The following is a 16827-nucleotide window of genomic DNA, read 5'->3' as shown; positions in this document are numbered from 1 at the left end:
TTTATTGAAAATAGATTTTTAAAAAGCAGAAATAAGCAGCGTTTGGCGGGTTCCCAACCACCATACAAACAATTCCTCACAAATAAAATGTGTGATCCATCTATTGAATTATTGAATTTAATAATATTTATTTTTTTTTGCTGCCTATAATGCAACTTTAAAATTATTTTATCTTTTATGAATTGAGTGCTAAGTAGTGACGATTAATGTGTATGCTCATCTCCTAAAACTTCGGTTTGAAAGTCAATGTTTTGATTCAGAACAAGACCTCATTTTCGTAAGTGTAATAATATTTGTTTCTAAAAGCGGTAAGGTTGAGTTAGGGGGATTATCTTAACTGCGGCAAGTTGGTGATGAGATTCGTTTTAATGGTATCAGGAGGAGGGGATAGTTATTTGTAATTAGAAATGACCTTAAATATGTGGACAATTTTAACTGACAATGTATAAATATTGAAAAAAAAAAATTGTTTGCCCTTAATAAAAATCGCAGAGTACCCTATTCTCCCTAAAATTTAATGGTTTAAGGTCATCTATGGAAAATATTTGAAGAAATTCTACATAACTGTTTGATCAGTTTCTGATATTTAGCTTTATTCTCAATGATAACCATACATAATAAAATTTCAGTTTTTTTTATTGTATACGTACTTGCTCTTGCTTTGTGAAACTGCCTGTTTGTTATACAAGGCATAAATTAAAAAAAAAAGTGTATTCTAGGGCTTTCCTTCATGGAGCTTTGACTTTTATTTTTCAAGTTTCCCAGATATTGCAATATCTTTTCCTTAATTTTGGGAAGATATCCATATCATGATCTGTGGCAGAATAATCTCCAAGTCTGCCCTCAAAAAAGTAAAGTAAAAAATAAAAAACAGTGAAAGGGACCAACTCGAAGCCATCAAACCTTTTATAAGTTTTTTTATTTTAATAAAATTTTCCCCTTTAAAATTCAATTTGGCTCCTTGGTGATTGTAGTTGGCATAAGAGATCTCAATACAAAAATATCTTCTTAGTTTTAGTTTCTTGTTTTTTGCTGTAAAACCCAGTTATTGTCAATTTTGTGTTAGGTGCCAGTAAGTTCAAGTGAGGAACATGTTTCAGTTCTGAAGCATGTTTTCTTTATTTGCTTTTTTTTATAAATAATTTATCTCTCCTTGATCAAAAGTATACTCATTATTTATATCTGTTTCAGAAATCTATATTAAAGCCCTTGCTTGAAATCAGGAAGTGTTTAGAAACAGGTAGCAAACTGAAATTGTAAAATTTCTTGTCTTCTTGCAAACTTCTACACTAAATATGAAAAAATAGTTAAAACAACTTATAAATTATTCTGAGTTTATAAATTTTTTACTTATAAAATCTGAAGTGTTGTCTTCTTTTCCTTAATTTTTTCGGTTGTTAAAGTCAAGCTGTGTTTTGATGTTATGATAATTCAAATAAAATGGAAAATTTTTTGAAAAAAATTTGTAAAAATAGCTACATAGTAAATAGATTAAAAAATTTATGATTTTTAATTTGTTATCATTACACTATTGCTGACTCAGATTGTATTGTTTTCGCTTTATAATATTTATTCCTCTTAAAAAAATTATACAAATCAAACAAACTAAATCATGCAGTCTATAGAAATTAAATTTTTAACAAATATATGTAACCACTATTTTTTTTTCGTCTTAAAAATTTTTTTTAGAAAATAAATCACATTAAAATTTATATGCAATTTTAGTGCATCTATACAATCTAGTTGACCTGGAATGTTGGTGCAAATTCCCTAAATCAACCCCAAATCATTTTGTATCTCTTACATATTTAATAGAATTTAAAACTAAAAATTAATTAAAAAAAAATAATAATTAATTTTTTTCTAATGCCCACTTTTTTCAATGCGACACTTGTCATTCAGGTATTAGGCAGATTTGTTGGCCACTTTTTCAGGGGCGCCATAGAAGGTCACTGTTGCTCCCACAGTAAGGATTGATAGTGGAGAGAGTGAAAGGCTTGTCTGGGATTTGAATTCAGGACCTTTCTGATGTGAGATCAGCGTCGTTACTACTACTCAGTCTGGTTGAGAGAGAAAAAAAAAACATATTGAAATTGATGTTTTAGAATGTGAATCGTGACTTAGTTAATTTGTAAAAATAATTAAACACAAAACTATGCTTTAAATATATTGTATTTTAACAACAGAAAAAAAAGGTATTTCACAGGAAACCATTAAAGAATAATGTTATAATAGAACGTTAAAACTCCTCATGGTATTTAAAATCACTACAAAAATACATGCAGGTACCATATTTATAGTTTTGGTAAAATGGTTAATGGGATTTTATACTAGTTCTGTTATTTTCACACATTATTCCTAAGCTTTACTATTAGTCATCTATGTATAAAATGTATAATTTTTCAATTTTAGGTGTAGTAATTCCCCATTGAAGAAAATGTCAATAGTAGTGACAGAAGTGCCAACAGCTTTAAAAAGGCTTGTTCGTTTGGTTATGCGCGGTTTTTATTCAGTCGAACATGCAATATTAATGGATATGCTGATTCGTAATCCCTGTATGAAAGAAGATGATTTGGTTGAACTCTTGAGATTTGACAGAAAACAATTGAGGACTCTGATTGCTCAGTTGAAAAGTGATAGATTTGTGAAAATTCGCTTAAGAATTGAAACTGGTGCTGATGGTAAAGCTACAAGGCAAAATTATTACTATATCAATTATAAGGTAAGTGATGTAATTTTTTTAATTATTTTAAATGGTTTAAAAGCCTCTTTTCCTCAACCTACATTAGCCATTAATGGGGTCTTCATGAAAAGAGAGTAAGTTATATATGTTTTTAATCATTTTCATTTAATTTTTAGAAGCAAATTTCTAGTTAGTTGTATCTTTCAAAACATGTAAAATATGAGATCATCACTCTTTCGGAATTTGAGAAATAGAGCTCTTGGTATTCTGTTGTTGTTCCCATCCCAATGACCAGCAGAGCTAGATCAGGTCCATGAGCTCGTTCACTCTGAGAAAGTCTAGCACCAACAGGGGAGCTTGAACCAGGTCCTGCCTGGTAAGTCCTAGGCAAGATAAAATGTGGTCAGGGGAGGCCTGGGTTGCAGAACATTTAGTGCAGATTTCGAAATGTTTGATAAGTCATTGATGACTGATGTCTACTGAAGAAACGAGCGATGACAGTTTGTCCTCGTCTATTGCTGCCCCGAGCCAAGGAACCCCCTGGGCACCTACTCTGATACCATGAGTGTACCGGCGGGACCGTCCAAATGGCCATATTCTTTGCCTTACATGTAGAGAAATGCTCCAAGTAAGTAAGAGGAACGACAGTTGTATAGGCCTCTCCAGTACCTGTTTTGGCCAAACTGTCAGCAATCTCATTTCCAGCTATATCGACATGTGAGGCAATCCACTGAAAGTGGATCCGATGAGAAAGGGAAAGATGTTTTAGTTTCTTCAGAATGTCAGCACCAACACTGTCCCTGACATTAGGCCAATCGGCCAGGTGCTGGATAGCACTTTTACTATCCGAAAAGATCGAGATATCAATAAACCGCGAGAGCGACATCATGGAGTCCAGACCTTCAAGAATTGCAATAAGTTCCCTTCGTAATACCGGGCAGAAGTCCAGATTTCTCCTCTAGATTTTTATTTCCTGATCTCAAAGTTTAATATAAGTGCCACTTCCAGATCTGCCACTATCAAGTCTACTGCCATCTGTATCCAACTGAACAGCATCCATGGGGACATTATTAATTCTTTCAAGTGAAAGCTGTTTCATTCTTGGTATTCTAAAATTAAGTATTGTCAGTGTCATGATACTTTAAAGCAGATTTTTTTCTGATAAAATTATACTATTATAATTGAGGAATTAGGATTTTTTAGAAAGATAGTTTAGTATTATAACTTTTACATTTTAAAAATATCTTTGTTTTCATGTTGTTTATGTTAAAAGAGTGTTTTTTTTTATTAAAATTAATATATGCCAGTTTAAACAAAAGTAAGCAAAAACATTTGTTTTAAAGGAATATATTAAATTCAGTTTTCTTTCAAAATTGTTAATTATGCATTGTTCTTTATAAAGTTCATGTTTGTGAGAAATCCATAAAAATTTTCCAAGTTATTTTGTCCTGTTTTATTCAATCTAATTAGTTGAAGGAAGCCTTTATTTCCGATTTTTAAGAATGAAAAATAGTGCTGTTGAATGATTCTCTATCATTAAAAGCTCGTTAAGAATAAAAAGCGATGAGAAAAAATTAGCCTAAAAAAAATTACTGAAAATCCAAGATGACCAGTATGTCATAAATGTTAACTTACCAGAGATTTCTTGTCAGTAATCAAGCCAAGACTTTAATTCAATATTGATCAGCAAATAAAAAGTAATGATTTGTGTTCACTGGGGTGTGGTGGTTAATGTAACAAACTGAAAAGTTTGTGGAAAATCAAAAGGTTCATTTTGATAAAGCCTCATATTAATAAGTCTTTTTAATTTAGCTTTTGATTTTTTAAATGTATTTTAGGGCAGGGTTCGTTGATTTAAATCAGCTTGATTTAAATCATGATTAAAATCAAATGATTTTTTTAAAAAAATCATTGATTTAAATCAACTGATTTTTATATATATATATTACATTGATTTTAAAAGTTAAAAAACAGTGCTTTAAATTATTGATACTTTTATTATTTTCTTTTCTTAGTTTTAAAATTTATTTTAATTAAATTGCTGCATTAATTAATTTTAGTTAACGAAATTACTTTCTTTCTTGGAGTGTGTTAAACACATTTAAAATTACATGTTTAAAAATCTTTTGATTCTTAACATTGAAAGTACAGATTAAAGTAAATATTTAATGCTGTCTTAATATAGACTTGCATAGCTGTAGAAAGTAAATAAACCTGCTTTTTTTTTCAAAAAGCAAATGTTAATTAAAATTCTACCTTTTGATTAAAAAAGCATGAAATTCAAATCTACATTATAGTTTATTGATAGAAATTTCTATATTTCTAAAGCTTGAGGTTATATTAAAAAGAAATTACCTTAATATGCCAAAAATAGAAAAAAAAAAAAAAAGCTGAGTTCAGATATTTTTTTCCTGATATAGTGTCATTCTTCCCTATCAAAGTCTATTTGAAGCAGTAGGGTTATTAACTGGTTTTTATTTTTCTTCTCATAATATGTTTACTGTATATTTGAAATTATCAGATTTTCTTTTGTGAAAAAAAATTCCAATGAGTACATAGATTTTTTTAAAAATGTTTTTTAGCTTAACTTATGTATTTTGATAAAGGATTAAAAATGAATATTTTAACATAAAAATATATAGATTGAATATTTATTTTTTGATGAATAACAACATTTATAAACACAATCTGTTGCATTTATTTTGCCATTTTATAAATCATGAGAAAAAAAAGAGATCACAATTTTAAATTAAAATTATGCTATGCTAATTGAAACTTTGTGTTATTAGTTAAAGTAGCATTCTTTAAATTATCTATTTTATCTTGTCTTTTAATTTCAATCATGCCTTTGTATCAAAATGGTCGCTATGCATTATAATGAAAAATTATTTTAGTAAGTTAGAGCTTCTAAAATATTGTTATAATATAGTTTTAATATTAATTTAATTTTGATTAAACATTTATAAAGTTTTTTTGATCATAAATTAAAGCTCTTATAGTGTATTTAAATAAAAATCTGATTTAAATCAAAATAATCCGATTTTTTTGATTTTTTTTAAAAAAATCAAAAAAATCACGAACCCTGTTTTACCTAATATGTTTTTTATTTATTTTTTATTTTCATTTTATTCATGGGCATTATTTGCTTTATTTCATATAAAATTTATATCATGTGTATTCTGCTGTTCAGGGTGTTTCTTGCAGTTTTGATCTATGTTTCATCACCTTTTTTTGTATTATTATTGTTTATTTGTATCTCGCCCCGCCCTATTTAAGGGCATGCGAGAGTAGATACATACAACATACATAAAACTTTACACAAAACATCAGAAATTATATCAACAACCAGAAGAAAAAGAATAAAACACAAGCGAACAACAGTTAAAAACATGACCCCAAATCCAGCCAACACATTGAAAATCGCAAAGATCATAATTAAAAGAGTAAAAACAATATATACATAAAAGTGAATAAAACATCCATATCGTGCGTGGTAAAAGCAATGCATAAAAGTAAAAGTTTCACCCCCGCCAGAATCTAGAGAGCCTCAGTGCTAGTTGTTGAATAGGCCCTTGTAATCACTATTAAGGATGTTCTTTGAATGGCATTAATTTTATCGTTAATTCTAGTAGTGTTACGATACCAGACACTGGCGACATAAAGTACGATTCTCTCCGTTGCTCTCTGGTAGATAATCTTTAAAATTTTTGGTTTCAGGCCCCAAGTTGCCCTGGCCACCCTCTTAATCAAATTATTAAATTTACCAACTCTCTCCTTAACGTGATTCAAGTGAGCTATCCGAGTCAATCCTGGGTCAAAGAGAATTCCTAGATATTTAAGAACTTGCACCTGCTTAATAGATTGTTTATGCTGATAACTCATCTTAATATTTGGTAACCTCGTTATTGTCTTCTTGGTTTTTGGAAAGGTTATACATTGTGTTTTGTTATCACTAAATTTAAGATTATTATTATGAGCCCAGGATGACAGTTCGGGGAGACAGAAGGTGGCCAATTGGTCAAAGCGATAAAGAATTGGATGTCTCAATAACAACAATATATCGTCCGCAAAAGCAATAATACGGCAATCTTCAACTTTCACATCATTAAACTGGCTAAAATTGATATTATTGTATCAATTGTATTATTATATGTTAACTTAGTAACTGTAATTACTTGTAATTTGTATTATTATATATTAACTTGTAATTTTTATTATTATATATTAACTTGTAATTTGTATTATTATATATTAACTTAGTTATTGAACAATTGTTGTTAACAGAATAGTAAAATTTATAGTTAGGAGAATCATAATTATAAAACTTCTTCATGTATAAGCTTCATTTGTATTTTTTAGTAATTTGCAAGCTTATTATTAATATTAGATTGTTTATATTAATTTTGTTCATAATTTTTTTTTTAGTTGCTAGGAATCAGTGATTAAATTTTCTAAACTTTTATTCCTATTTTGTGATTGCTAAAATTTGTGCCCAATGTTGAATCAATTGAAATACTGCAAATATTTTTTTGTAGTTAATTTTTTATCCAAATAATTTTTCCTACTTTCAATAATTGTCTCCAGTTTTGGATTCTATTTTATACAAAAATTGTAAGGTTTTTCTTCAAAGAAAGTTTAAAAAAAATTCAATTTTGGAATAAATTTTAAACTGAAAAATACGTGTTCTGGTAAGTCTGGTTTATTTTGCTCTAACAATTTTTTTACCTTTCCTATAATTTATAATTTCTTACCTTTTTTTTTACCTTTACCTTTTGATCTGGTCCTTTGTAGTGAAAAAATACCAAACTATTTTTCGATTCACCAATTATAGACTTTTTACTTGGATTATAACATAATCAATAATAGTTAAATCAATACTTTTCTAGAATTATTTGTTGATCAAGTTTCTCTTCAGTATCTCTGATCTCACATAACAAAAAGAAAAAAATCATGTAATTCTATTGTATTTAAACTTATGCAGTAACCTTGTATGTATTTACTTTGTTATTGTTTAAACCCTTATTTATTTTTTCCCCCTCTAGATTTTTGTTAATGTTCTCAAATACAAGTTAGATCATATGAGACGAAAAATTGAAACCGAAGAAAGAGACTCAACTAGTAGAGCATCTTTTAAATGTACTGTTTGTTCAAAAACTTTTACAGACCTTGAAGCTGATATGCTTTTTGATTTTTCTACTAATGAGTTTCGCTGTAGTTTTTGCGATGCTCCAGTGCAAGAAGATGAGAGTGCTTTGCCTACCACAGATTCTCGCTTGATGCTGGCAAAGTTTAATGAACAAATTGAACCTCTTTACAGTCTCTTAAGAGAAGTGGATGACATAAAATTAGCCCCAGAAATTCTTGAACCAGAACCTACAGACATGTCCCAAATTAAAAGGTGTGTTTACCATCCGTTAAATTTAATTGTTTTATATATATATTTTTTATGAAGTTAAGATTTTTGAAAATTGTGAACAATCTTCTGAATTATATAAAATATATAAACTTCCTCTCAATATATTCTTTTATTTTTCTAAAATAAGTTTACTCTGTTTATAAAAAGCATGTTTGCTATTTTTTAAATTGAATTGTTTTATCTGTTTCTCTTGTGAAGTTTAGATTTTTTTAAAAAAAAATCTTAACAGTTTTTGGAACAGTCTAAGTTTATTCTATTTAAATTTACCTCTCTCATTTTTTCCATAAAAAAAGTTAAAATCTTTTCCTGAATTTTTTTTCAATGTGTTTTGTTGTAGCTGAGTTTTTTTATTAATATTCAAAAAATGTAACTTCCTGGAGCTTCTTTCCTTGGCTACTTATTTATAACTTTTTACTCTTTTGTAAAACTCAGTAATATTTTTGAAAGAGGACTTAACTGGTATTTCTTGCCTTTTTTTTAATGTAAAAATCGCATCTGGACATTTTTAGCAGTTTTACAGCTTTCCATTTTATTTTGTGCAATTAAATACAAATAATGGATGACTTCTATACTAATACATTTTTTCATATTTCTTCGGACTTACTTAATGCAGCTCTAGTGCGATGTAAATGAACTACAACAACATATTTCTTCGGAAATGTTTTATGAGATATTTTATAACTTTAGAAGTGTTTGGATCATGTGATTTCTCATACATATATCAATGAAATTTAAGGCTTTTAAAAGGTTTATGGGACCGACAATAAATTACAAATGTAAAATAATGTTTTTAAACACCCTATGCCAAAAAATGTAGCAATAGATTTGTAACTTGTGACAGTTATTTTGGTTATTATATGAAATAATTTTTTATAATTTTGTGAGCCTAGCTTAAACATTTATGAAGAGATGGATATTTTTATAAAAAACAAATTTTTTTGTCTCACCTTTTTTTGCTATCACTTTAAAAATATTCAATAAAACTAAATAAACTTTTTAGAGCAATTTAAAATTAATTACAAAACTTTTGCTTTAAAATTTGAGAAAAATTTGTTGAAAAGCGTGTAAAATATGAGTAATTAAAATAGTTTTTTTAATGCTGTGCATGTACAAAAAATATAAGTTTTTTTCTTAATTTTGTAGTGAATCCGATTTGACAACTAATGAAAAAAGTCTGATTTGATTACCTTAAAAATTTAAAAGGTTTTAAGGAATTTTCAAAGAAATTTTTAAAAGAAAGCTCAAAATGATATGGGGTTTTCTGTAAATATTATTTTGAATCATGTGACAGAATTTAACAGCAAATGATAATACTATACAATAAATGTTCATGCACCAAAATGTGACTTAATGTGTTAAGAAAACAGACGGAAAAAAAAGATGCTTTTCTGGGGGATGATACCAACAATGCTAATGTCATTTTTAATAAATCTTGTGGAATAGTACAGAAAGAAATATGTGGAAAACCCCTTATCATTTTGAGTATTCATTTAAAAAGTACAATAACTACTTAGAAAATTGCTTGAAACTCTTTAAATTTTTTAGATATTTTAATCAGATTTTCTTTTAATTAGTTGCCAAATACTATTCACGATAAAATTACGAAATTTTTTGTAAAAATTTCCCCTTGCACGTGCAGTATAAAAGAACTACTTAATTAGTCATTTCCTGTGCAGTTTTAAATGAATTTTTCTCAAATTTTAGAGCAAAAATTTTATAAATAATTTTAAATTGTTTAAATTTTAAATTTATAATAATTTTAAATTTTATAAATAATTTTAAATTTTGTTTAATTGTATTGAATATTTGTAAAGTTATAGCAAAAAAACGTGAAACAAGAAAAAAAAAATTTTTGTTTGTAAAAATTTTCATTTATCCATAAATGTTTAAGCTAGGCTTAAAAAGTTTTGTGTAATTTTTGCATATAATAACCAACATAACAGTCAGGTGTGGCTGCTGGCACCATGCCACATCTTTGAGTGTCCAGCAATGAGTGCTAATCTGAGAGAAATAGGAGTCTTGCCGTCATTGATACACCTTTATGACAATAATATCAAGCAAATCGCAGAAGCAGTAATCAAGACGCATGGAAACATTTGATTCGGCTATGTCATAGACACGACAAAAAAAAAAAAAAAAAAAAAATAGCAGTCACAAAGTTATAAATATATTGCTGCTTTTTTTTGCCATAGAATGTTCAAAAACATTTTACGTTTGTAATTTATTGTCGGTCCCTGAAACCTCTAAAAGCTTTAAACTTCATTGATAAGATGTGTATAAGCGATTGCAGGATCTAAACTCTTCTGAAGTTATAAAATGATTCTCTCAGTACTTCTGGAGAAATATGTAAAAATGTATTAGGAAAGAAATGTTTTCATTATTTTGTTCACCCTCTGTAAATAAGCAGTGTTACATAAATTACTTATAAAGTTTTTACTTAATGCCAGTTTTTTAAGTGTTTTCTAAAATGAATAACATACATTTTCTTATTTTCAGGGATGCAAGCACAAACAAGAGTTCTCGGCCAAACCAATCTCTTAATGATAATCATGGTGTTTGGAGTGGTGATGCCACCAGGAATAAAAGTTATGACTTTGGCAATAACCAAGGCATTACTGTCAACTTTAATGCAGAAAACACAGCTGCTACAAAGGTTCAAGAAAAGAAAGAACAACCTATCTGGATGGTTGAAAGTACAGTTAAAGCTGAAGCCAAAGATGTACTTACTTACATTTTATTTAATTTTAGAATTAAAAACTTTAAGCGAGGAAAAGTGTTTTTAAAAATTTTTTAGAGTATGTAAAGTTAATATCTTTTTTAAAGCTCTTCTAACTTCAACCATGAACTTAGTTTAGGATAGAGCCTGGTTGCTATCTCATACCGCAAACCATTTTTCTTTCAATTTTTTTCAATACAAGTGACTTAGTCATTTCACACCATTTGGCAAATAAAGCATTCAGGCAACTTCTTCATAGTTACTGGCATCTGGTTTCCTCAGATGTATGCAATCATGATCTTTTAAAGTCAAGTTGTGTTTGTCTTTGCCAGGTTAGCTAAGTAAAAATGACAGTTAAGGCCTGGTTTCTTAGGACAGGACGCCGTCAGCTGGAAATCAGCGCTAACCTCTGATTGGTCCATTTGTGAGTTTGATAGTAAACGTCATCAAACGCTCATCTTGATTTACAATTGCCGTCCAACTCTACTGCAGTTGGATTACAACGTAACATTAACTACAGAAGGCAATGGCGGACAACATCCAACAGCACATTGAAATCAGCCAAGATTTTGATTTTGACATTAAACATAGCTTCTTAATTAAACATAGCACTCTTCATTTAGCTTAGCTATAATGTGTTTTTTCTTGGACAAAGTCATTATTTGTTCTCTAAAACACTGGCCGACAAAAAAAATCAATACAAATTCAAAATAAATATTTGTTTACGTTATTAACGCATGCGCAATGAGAGATAATGTCTGCGTTGGACGGACTGCTCACGCTGAGCTAACAAAAAAGTATTTTTTTTGGCGTCAGCTCTACGTCAACTTTCCGCTGAAGCCCAGATAAGGCGCTTGTCTTAAGAAACCAGACCTTTAGACTGGCTTTGAGTCATCCATGTTTAATGAAGATTTATTATTCATAAAATGCTGAAAACATGTGAAATTTTTAAAAAAGATGATGTTAGATGATAAAGCATTTCTAAAAAAGACAAAATTCACAAAATGTGTAAAATTATATATATAACATTCAAGAAGGTTTATTTATACCGAGTTTCGTATATATTTTCACTTTGAAGTTCAACTGTATATTCTGAAATATATTTCATTCTGTTAAAATTTTGTGAATATGTTCACTTTTTCAGCTTCAATTGTAAATGCATGTTCATTCAGTTAAATTTTTGTGAATGTGTTCACTTTTTCAGCTTCAATTGTAAATGCATGTTCATTCTGTTAAAATTTTGTGAATATGTTCACTTTTTCAGCTTCAATTGTAAATGCATGTTCATTCAGGTAAATTTTTGTGAATATTTTCAATTAGTGATTTGGATACATTTTTAAAGATATAAATTTTATTCATTAGTGTTAGTAAAATTTTGTTTTTTCTAATTAGAAAGAAATCGCCCATTTATGACAAATACTTGTGTATATAAAATTTCAATGCAGTTAGAGCTTGATAATATCAGATTTTGAAATTCAATATGCAGTTGTTTGCTATTTTTCTGGTTTAAATTGAAATTGCAATAAGAAAGAAAAATTCCCAGTTTTTGCAAACTATCCCTTTCATGTTGTAAATTGTGCTACATGCAGAATCTTTTTTTTTTTATTTTTTATTCTTGAATCTTGGCAGCTATGCAAATTTTTCTTATTCATTTAAGCCATGTTGACACAGTGGTTAAGGCATTCAGGTGTAATTGTGAAGAATTGAGGTTCAGCTGAGCTTCAAATTGAGAGATACTAGTTTATCTGAGAAGTAAAGGGGGTCAGTTGAGTTTGCTGAACAGATTGCCCCCCTCATGTTGTTTGTTACGAAATTGAGGAGCATCCTTAACATTTATGACCCCTTTGCCAACTCTTTCCAGGAGTACTAAACATTTAATAAAATAATGTAAGGATTTATTTGTTACAAAATTTAAAATAATTTGGATTTTTTACAAAATTAATTTTTTTAAGTAGACTACATATATAATTTGAATTAAAATACAAGTATTCTGACCATAAAAAGAGGATAAAAGTAATCAATGATTACTCTAACTATAATAATGCATTATTAGTCAATTTGAATACGCAAATTTGTGTATGTATTTTTCTATTAATACATTTACATTCATTTTGGTATTGATAAAGTGTATTACATAAGTTTTTCTTTAAAACTTGTATATTACGTATAATCAATATCAAAATTATTCTTATTATTTAAAAACTTTTTTCTTATTTAATAATATGTTCTTGGTATGAATGGATACATATTGTTTTTATGTCTAGATTTAATAATTGAATATTTTATTATTATTTTTTTTAATAAAAGTTTTAGTTTGCTTTAAAGATTTAAAAAAAAATTCCTTATGGTAGATTAATGAGGATTTAACGTGATCTGCCTATTATGTGTAATTCTTTCTTTAAATTCAGTTTAGAGTACACTTTAACTATCAATGAGCAGTCTTAAGTAAACCTGAAATGAGAAAATGTTTCTTTATAAAAAATTTTTTTATCTGTCCATTTGTGTGATGTTCAAATGCCACAATAATACTTTATACTAAATTCATCATCAATCACAACAGTGTTTTTGTTTTTTTCTATCATTTTATTTCATTTTCCCTTGCTTTCTTTATCTCTTTTCTTTCAATTATGTATCTTGCAAATGTTCTATTTGCTTCCACTGATAATCTGTTGTACAGACCTCTGTTCAACTGTCTTTTCTTAACCATACATTCTTGCCATACAATAGTCTGTAACTCCTTACTGGGTTCCAGGAACACTTTCACAGACACAGAACGTATAAATAAGCTCTATACTACTTGCAAATGAAGAGTATTTGTTTGATAATGAAGCAACCTTCTATTTTTTTTTAACACCAAGTTAGGTTTTAGTTTCATTTAACTTAAATGTTCTGTTAATTTCTTTTAGCATATTTTCACTTTGGAATTTTTTTTTCTCTCACTTATGTAGTATTTTTATTGCAATCAAATGCTTAAGTGAGAAAAGTTATAAATTAAGTTTTGAAACATAGTGAAAAACATTTTGACTATGTTGCTGGTTGTTGGGATCACTGGCTAAGGGGCTTAGACTCCACAATTTTGAGATCAACAGCATGAGTCAGCATTGTGCACTGACCACCCTTACTTCTCAGACAAACTTCAATTCATTGATTTCAATCTATTACATTTTATAATCAAAATGATTTTTAACTATTTATAATGCAATGTGGATAGATGTGGCATTACCGAATTTGCCATCATATCCTATCTCTACTATGTGTACTGTACTATCATGGCAATAGTTTCTCCACTAAAATTAAAATTTGATTTAAAAATTAAACAAAGTAAATTAATAGAAAGGCTTTTATACAGTTAAATAAATAATAATTTAATATCACATTTTATGACCATAACAAGAGAAATACTGATGTTGAGGGGGAGGGGCTTTTGATAACATCATCACTTCATCCAAGAATAAATTATTTGGCTGTGATTTAGAATTTTGAGTAGATTCTGTATTAAGGTGCTACATATGAATATTATTAATAAGTTTCGAGTTTTTTAAAAAAAAAAAAATTCTATGTGTTGATTGTTTGATATAATTGATTTTTGATAGAATTGTTTTAACAATTTTTCTAGACGTCTGATTTCGCTTGGGGACAGGAAAGAGTACCTGGACATACAGTGGACAGTAGTCCTTTTGTTAAACAAGATGATATAATGGAAGCACTTTTAGCACATGAAAGGAAAGGTAATGCAGAGCAGAAAATCGTTATTCCTGGTCAACATAACCATGAAGAAAGCAGTAGTGGTTCTGATGAAAATTCCAAAACGATGCAATCATCATTTGCAGAACCTGGTAAGCATTCAGATAGAACTAAATTTTATTGTGAACGTAAAATATATAACATTTTGAATTTTTCATTTAATAGTTTGGAAAGAATTAAATTTCATAATAAAAAGATACTTCTTTAAAACTTTTTTGACCTTTTTAAGTTTTTATAGTTTTTGAGTTGCTGAATTATTGATTTAATATGTATAAAGTTGTCAATTAAACTTCATTTTTTTATGTTCAAAATTTGCTTAAAAATAATTCTTACTATTAAAATTGTGTCCCAGGGTTAATTAACAAAATTTTAACTTCAAATTTTTGCACCTTCAAAATCTATGAAAAGTTAAACATATTTTATTGTACAATGTATTAAATGTACAATATTATTGTTACAGTTTCAAAAAAAAAGTTAAAGAAATTTATTTGTTACTTTTTTCAGTTTAAATAAAATTAAATATAACATATGTAACCTTAAGTTAGCTAGGTGTGTAAAAATATGTTTTAAACTATAAATGTGGAGCAACATAACAAATTTTGTATTTAAATAGTGTTGTTTTTTGATTCCGTAATGTAAAAAATGTAAAGTGGCAAATATAATATTGGAAATGAAACTTAAAATGAATCATGAGTATCCTTGTATATAAGTTCATTTAAATTTATCTTACGCTAAGTTCATTTATGTTAAGTTTCTAAAGAATTCCTAAAAAGAAAAGTTTGGAAAAAAAATAATAATATGTATCAAAAATTAATCCCAGTTTTTAAATTAATATGTATGTTGCCACTTGAGATTTTAAAATTTTCTTTAGATTCACATTCCTTTAGATTACTAATTAATAATAATTTAAAATGAATTAATGTTACAAAAATTGATTTATACTAACAATGAAATTTCGGTAAATTTAAAGTTATCAGTTCATTATAATATTTAGTTTGTTGTAATAATTCTGTGAAATTTACATTATTTAATAAATAAACTGACAATTTGTAATATTTTCCTGATGTTATAATTTTTTTTATAAAAACTAATAAAAATGCTTATATATAAGCTTATATATATGCAGGAAAAAAATAAATCTCTAGAAATAAACAATGTAACTTTTTGTACCATCCATTTTCATTGAGGAGTCATTATCTCCCTCTTTTGACAGTAATGTCAAAACCTATATTAATGGTTCTACATTGATAAAATTTTTTTTCATTTTTAAAAAATTTCTTTAAATTGTGCAACACTTGGACAAAAAGTTGTGTCATTTTTATTCAAGTATAGTTAAATTAAAAAAACATTTTTATGAATGCAATTTTTAGTAAGTAGTTTCCTATAAAACTTTTATATGCATATTTTGTGGATTTTTGAGTTGCATATTCTAAATATAACTAATAAAACTAAAATTTTTGAAATTGTTTTGAGTATTTTTTTATCACTTATAACTTGAGAGTTATGCAAACTTTTTACTTTTATAGTACTGTGTATATTAAAAATTTTGATCCTCTTATCATATAAGGCGTAATTTTTATAAAGAGCTATTTCTAACGGAACAATTACTTTTAGCTAACACCTTTTTTCCTATTCCAATTTTTTTTTTAAATCCCATATAAATATTATGTTATGCCCAACTAATAATTAATTATACAGTTTTGGTGTTTTTTTTTTTTTAAATATGATAATTCTTTTCTGCAGAAATTGGTGAAATGGAAAGTGATGAAGATGATAACTTAATGGTGACTGTTGGTGACCATAAATATCCTTTAAACGAAGTCACAGAGGAACTGATATCAAGGATGACTGCTGATGAAAAAGAAGCATATATCAGACTAACACAAGACTTATATGCTAGTATATATGAATGAATCATTTTTTTATACTTGAAAGAAGAATTATTTTCATATGTAAATAAATTTATCTTGAATGACCTGGCCATTTGTAAATTTAATAATCAGTTATCATTATTTCATCATATGTTACTCACATTATTTATTGACTATCTATGTTTTTTATGGTTATAATATGAAGGAAGTTGTTAAAGATGTTGCATTTTAGAAATATTTTAATTAAAGGGTTTTGTTTAACTGCACAAAATGTATAATGGATTATATGGAATGAAATAGCCACACGAATAATTAGAGTTTGTTAAATTATTTGTACTTATATTTTTTTATTTTAAGTTTTCCCAATTTCATATTGTTTTCTTGAAGGAACAAAGGA

The 16827-nt window shown here is 27.7% G+C and overlaps 1 protein-coding gene across 2 annotated transcripts; it reads left to right on the top strand.

The window, feature by feature from the left end:
• Positions 1-33: 33 nt before the first annotated feature.
• On the top strand, positions 34-16540 carry LOC147806299 (general transcription factor IIE subunit 1-like). 2 transcript variants are annotated; one of them, XM_087169129.1, is made up of 7 exons: positions 48-277; positions 1192-1240; positions 2413-2722; positions 7726-8081; positions 10596-10818; positions 14432-14651; positions 16303-16540. In XM_087169129.1, the coding sequence occupies exons 3-7, from the start codon at positions 2438-2440 to the stop codon at positions 16470-16472; spliced, it is 1254 nt and encodes a 417-aa protein (XP_087025255.1). In that variant the 5' UTR covers positions 48-277; positions 1192-1240; positions 2413-2437; the 3' UTR covers positions 16473-16540. The 2 variants fall into 2 exon arrangements, with proteins under 2 accessions (XP_087025254.1, XP_087025255.1); XM_087169128.1 differs by lacking the exon at positions 1192-1240 and having other exon boundaries at positions 34-277.
• The last annotated feature ends 287 nt before the right edge of the window (positions 16541-16827 follow it).

The sequence above is a fragment of the Parasteatoda tepidariorum genome, chromosome 8, assembly GCF_982258835.1.
Source record: "Parasteatoda tepidariorum strain Cologne lab strain chromosome 8, Ptep-v5.0, whole genome shotgun sequence".
In the NCBI taxonomy this organism is placed as follows: Eukaryota; Metazoa; Arthropoda; class Arachnida; order Araneae; family Theridiidae; genus Parasteatoda; species Parasteatoda tepidariorum.
The sequence above is the reverse complement of the archived record's forward strand: the minus strand, read 5'-3'. Positions and strand labels throughout refer to the sequence as shown.

Coding starts and splice junctions, on each gene's coding strand:
- LOC147806299 (XM_087169128.1), top strand. CDS start 2,438: ATGTCAATAGTAGTGACAGAAGTGCCAACAGCTTTAAAAAGGCTTGTT. Junction 2,723..7,725: donor ATTACTATATCAATTATAAG/GTAAGTGATGTA, acceptor TTCCCCCTCTAG/ATTTTTGTTAATGTTCTCAA. Junction 8,082..10,595: donor GACATGTCCCAAATTAAAAG/GTGTGTTTACCA, acceptor TCTTATTTTCAG/GGATGCAAGCACAAACAAGA.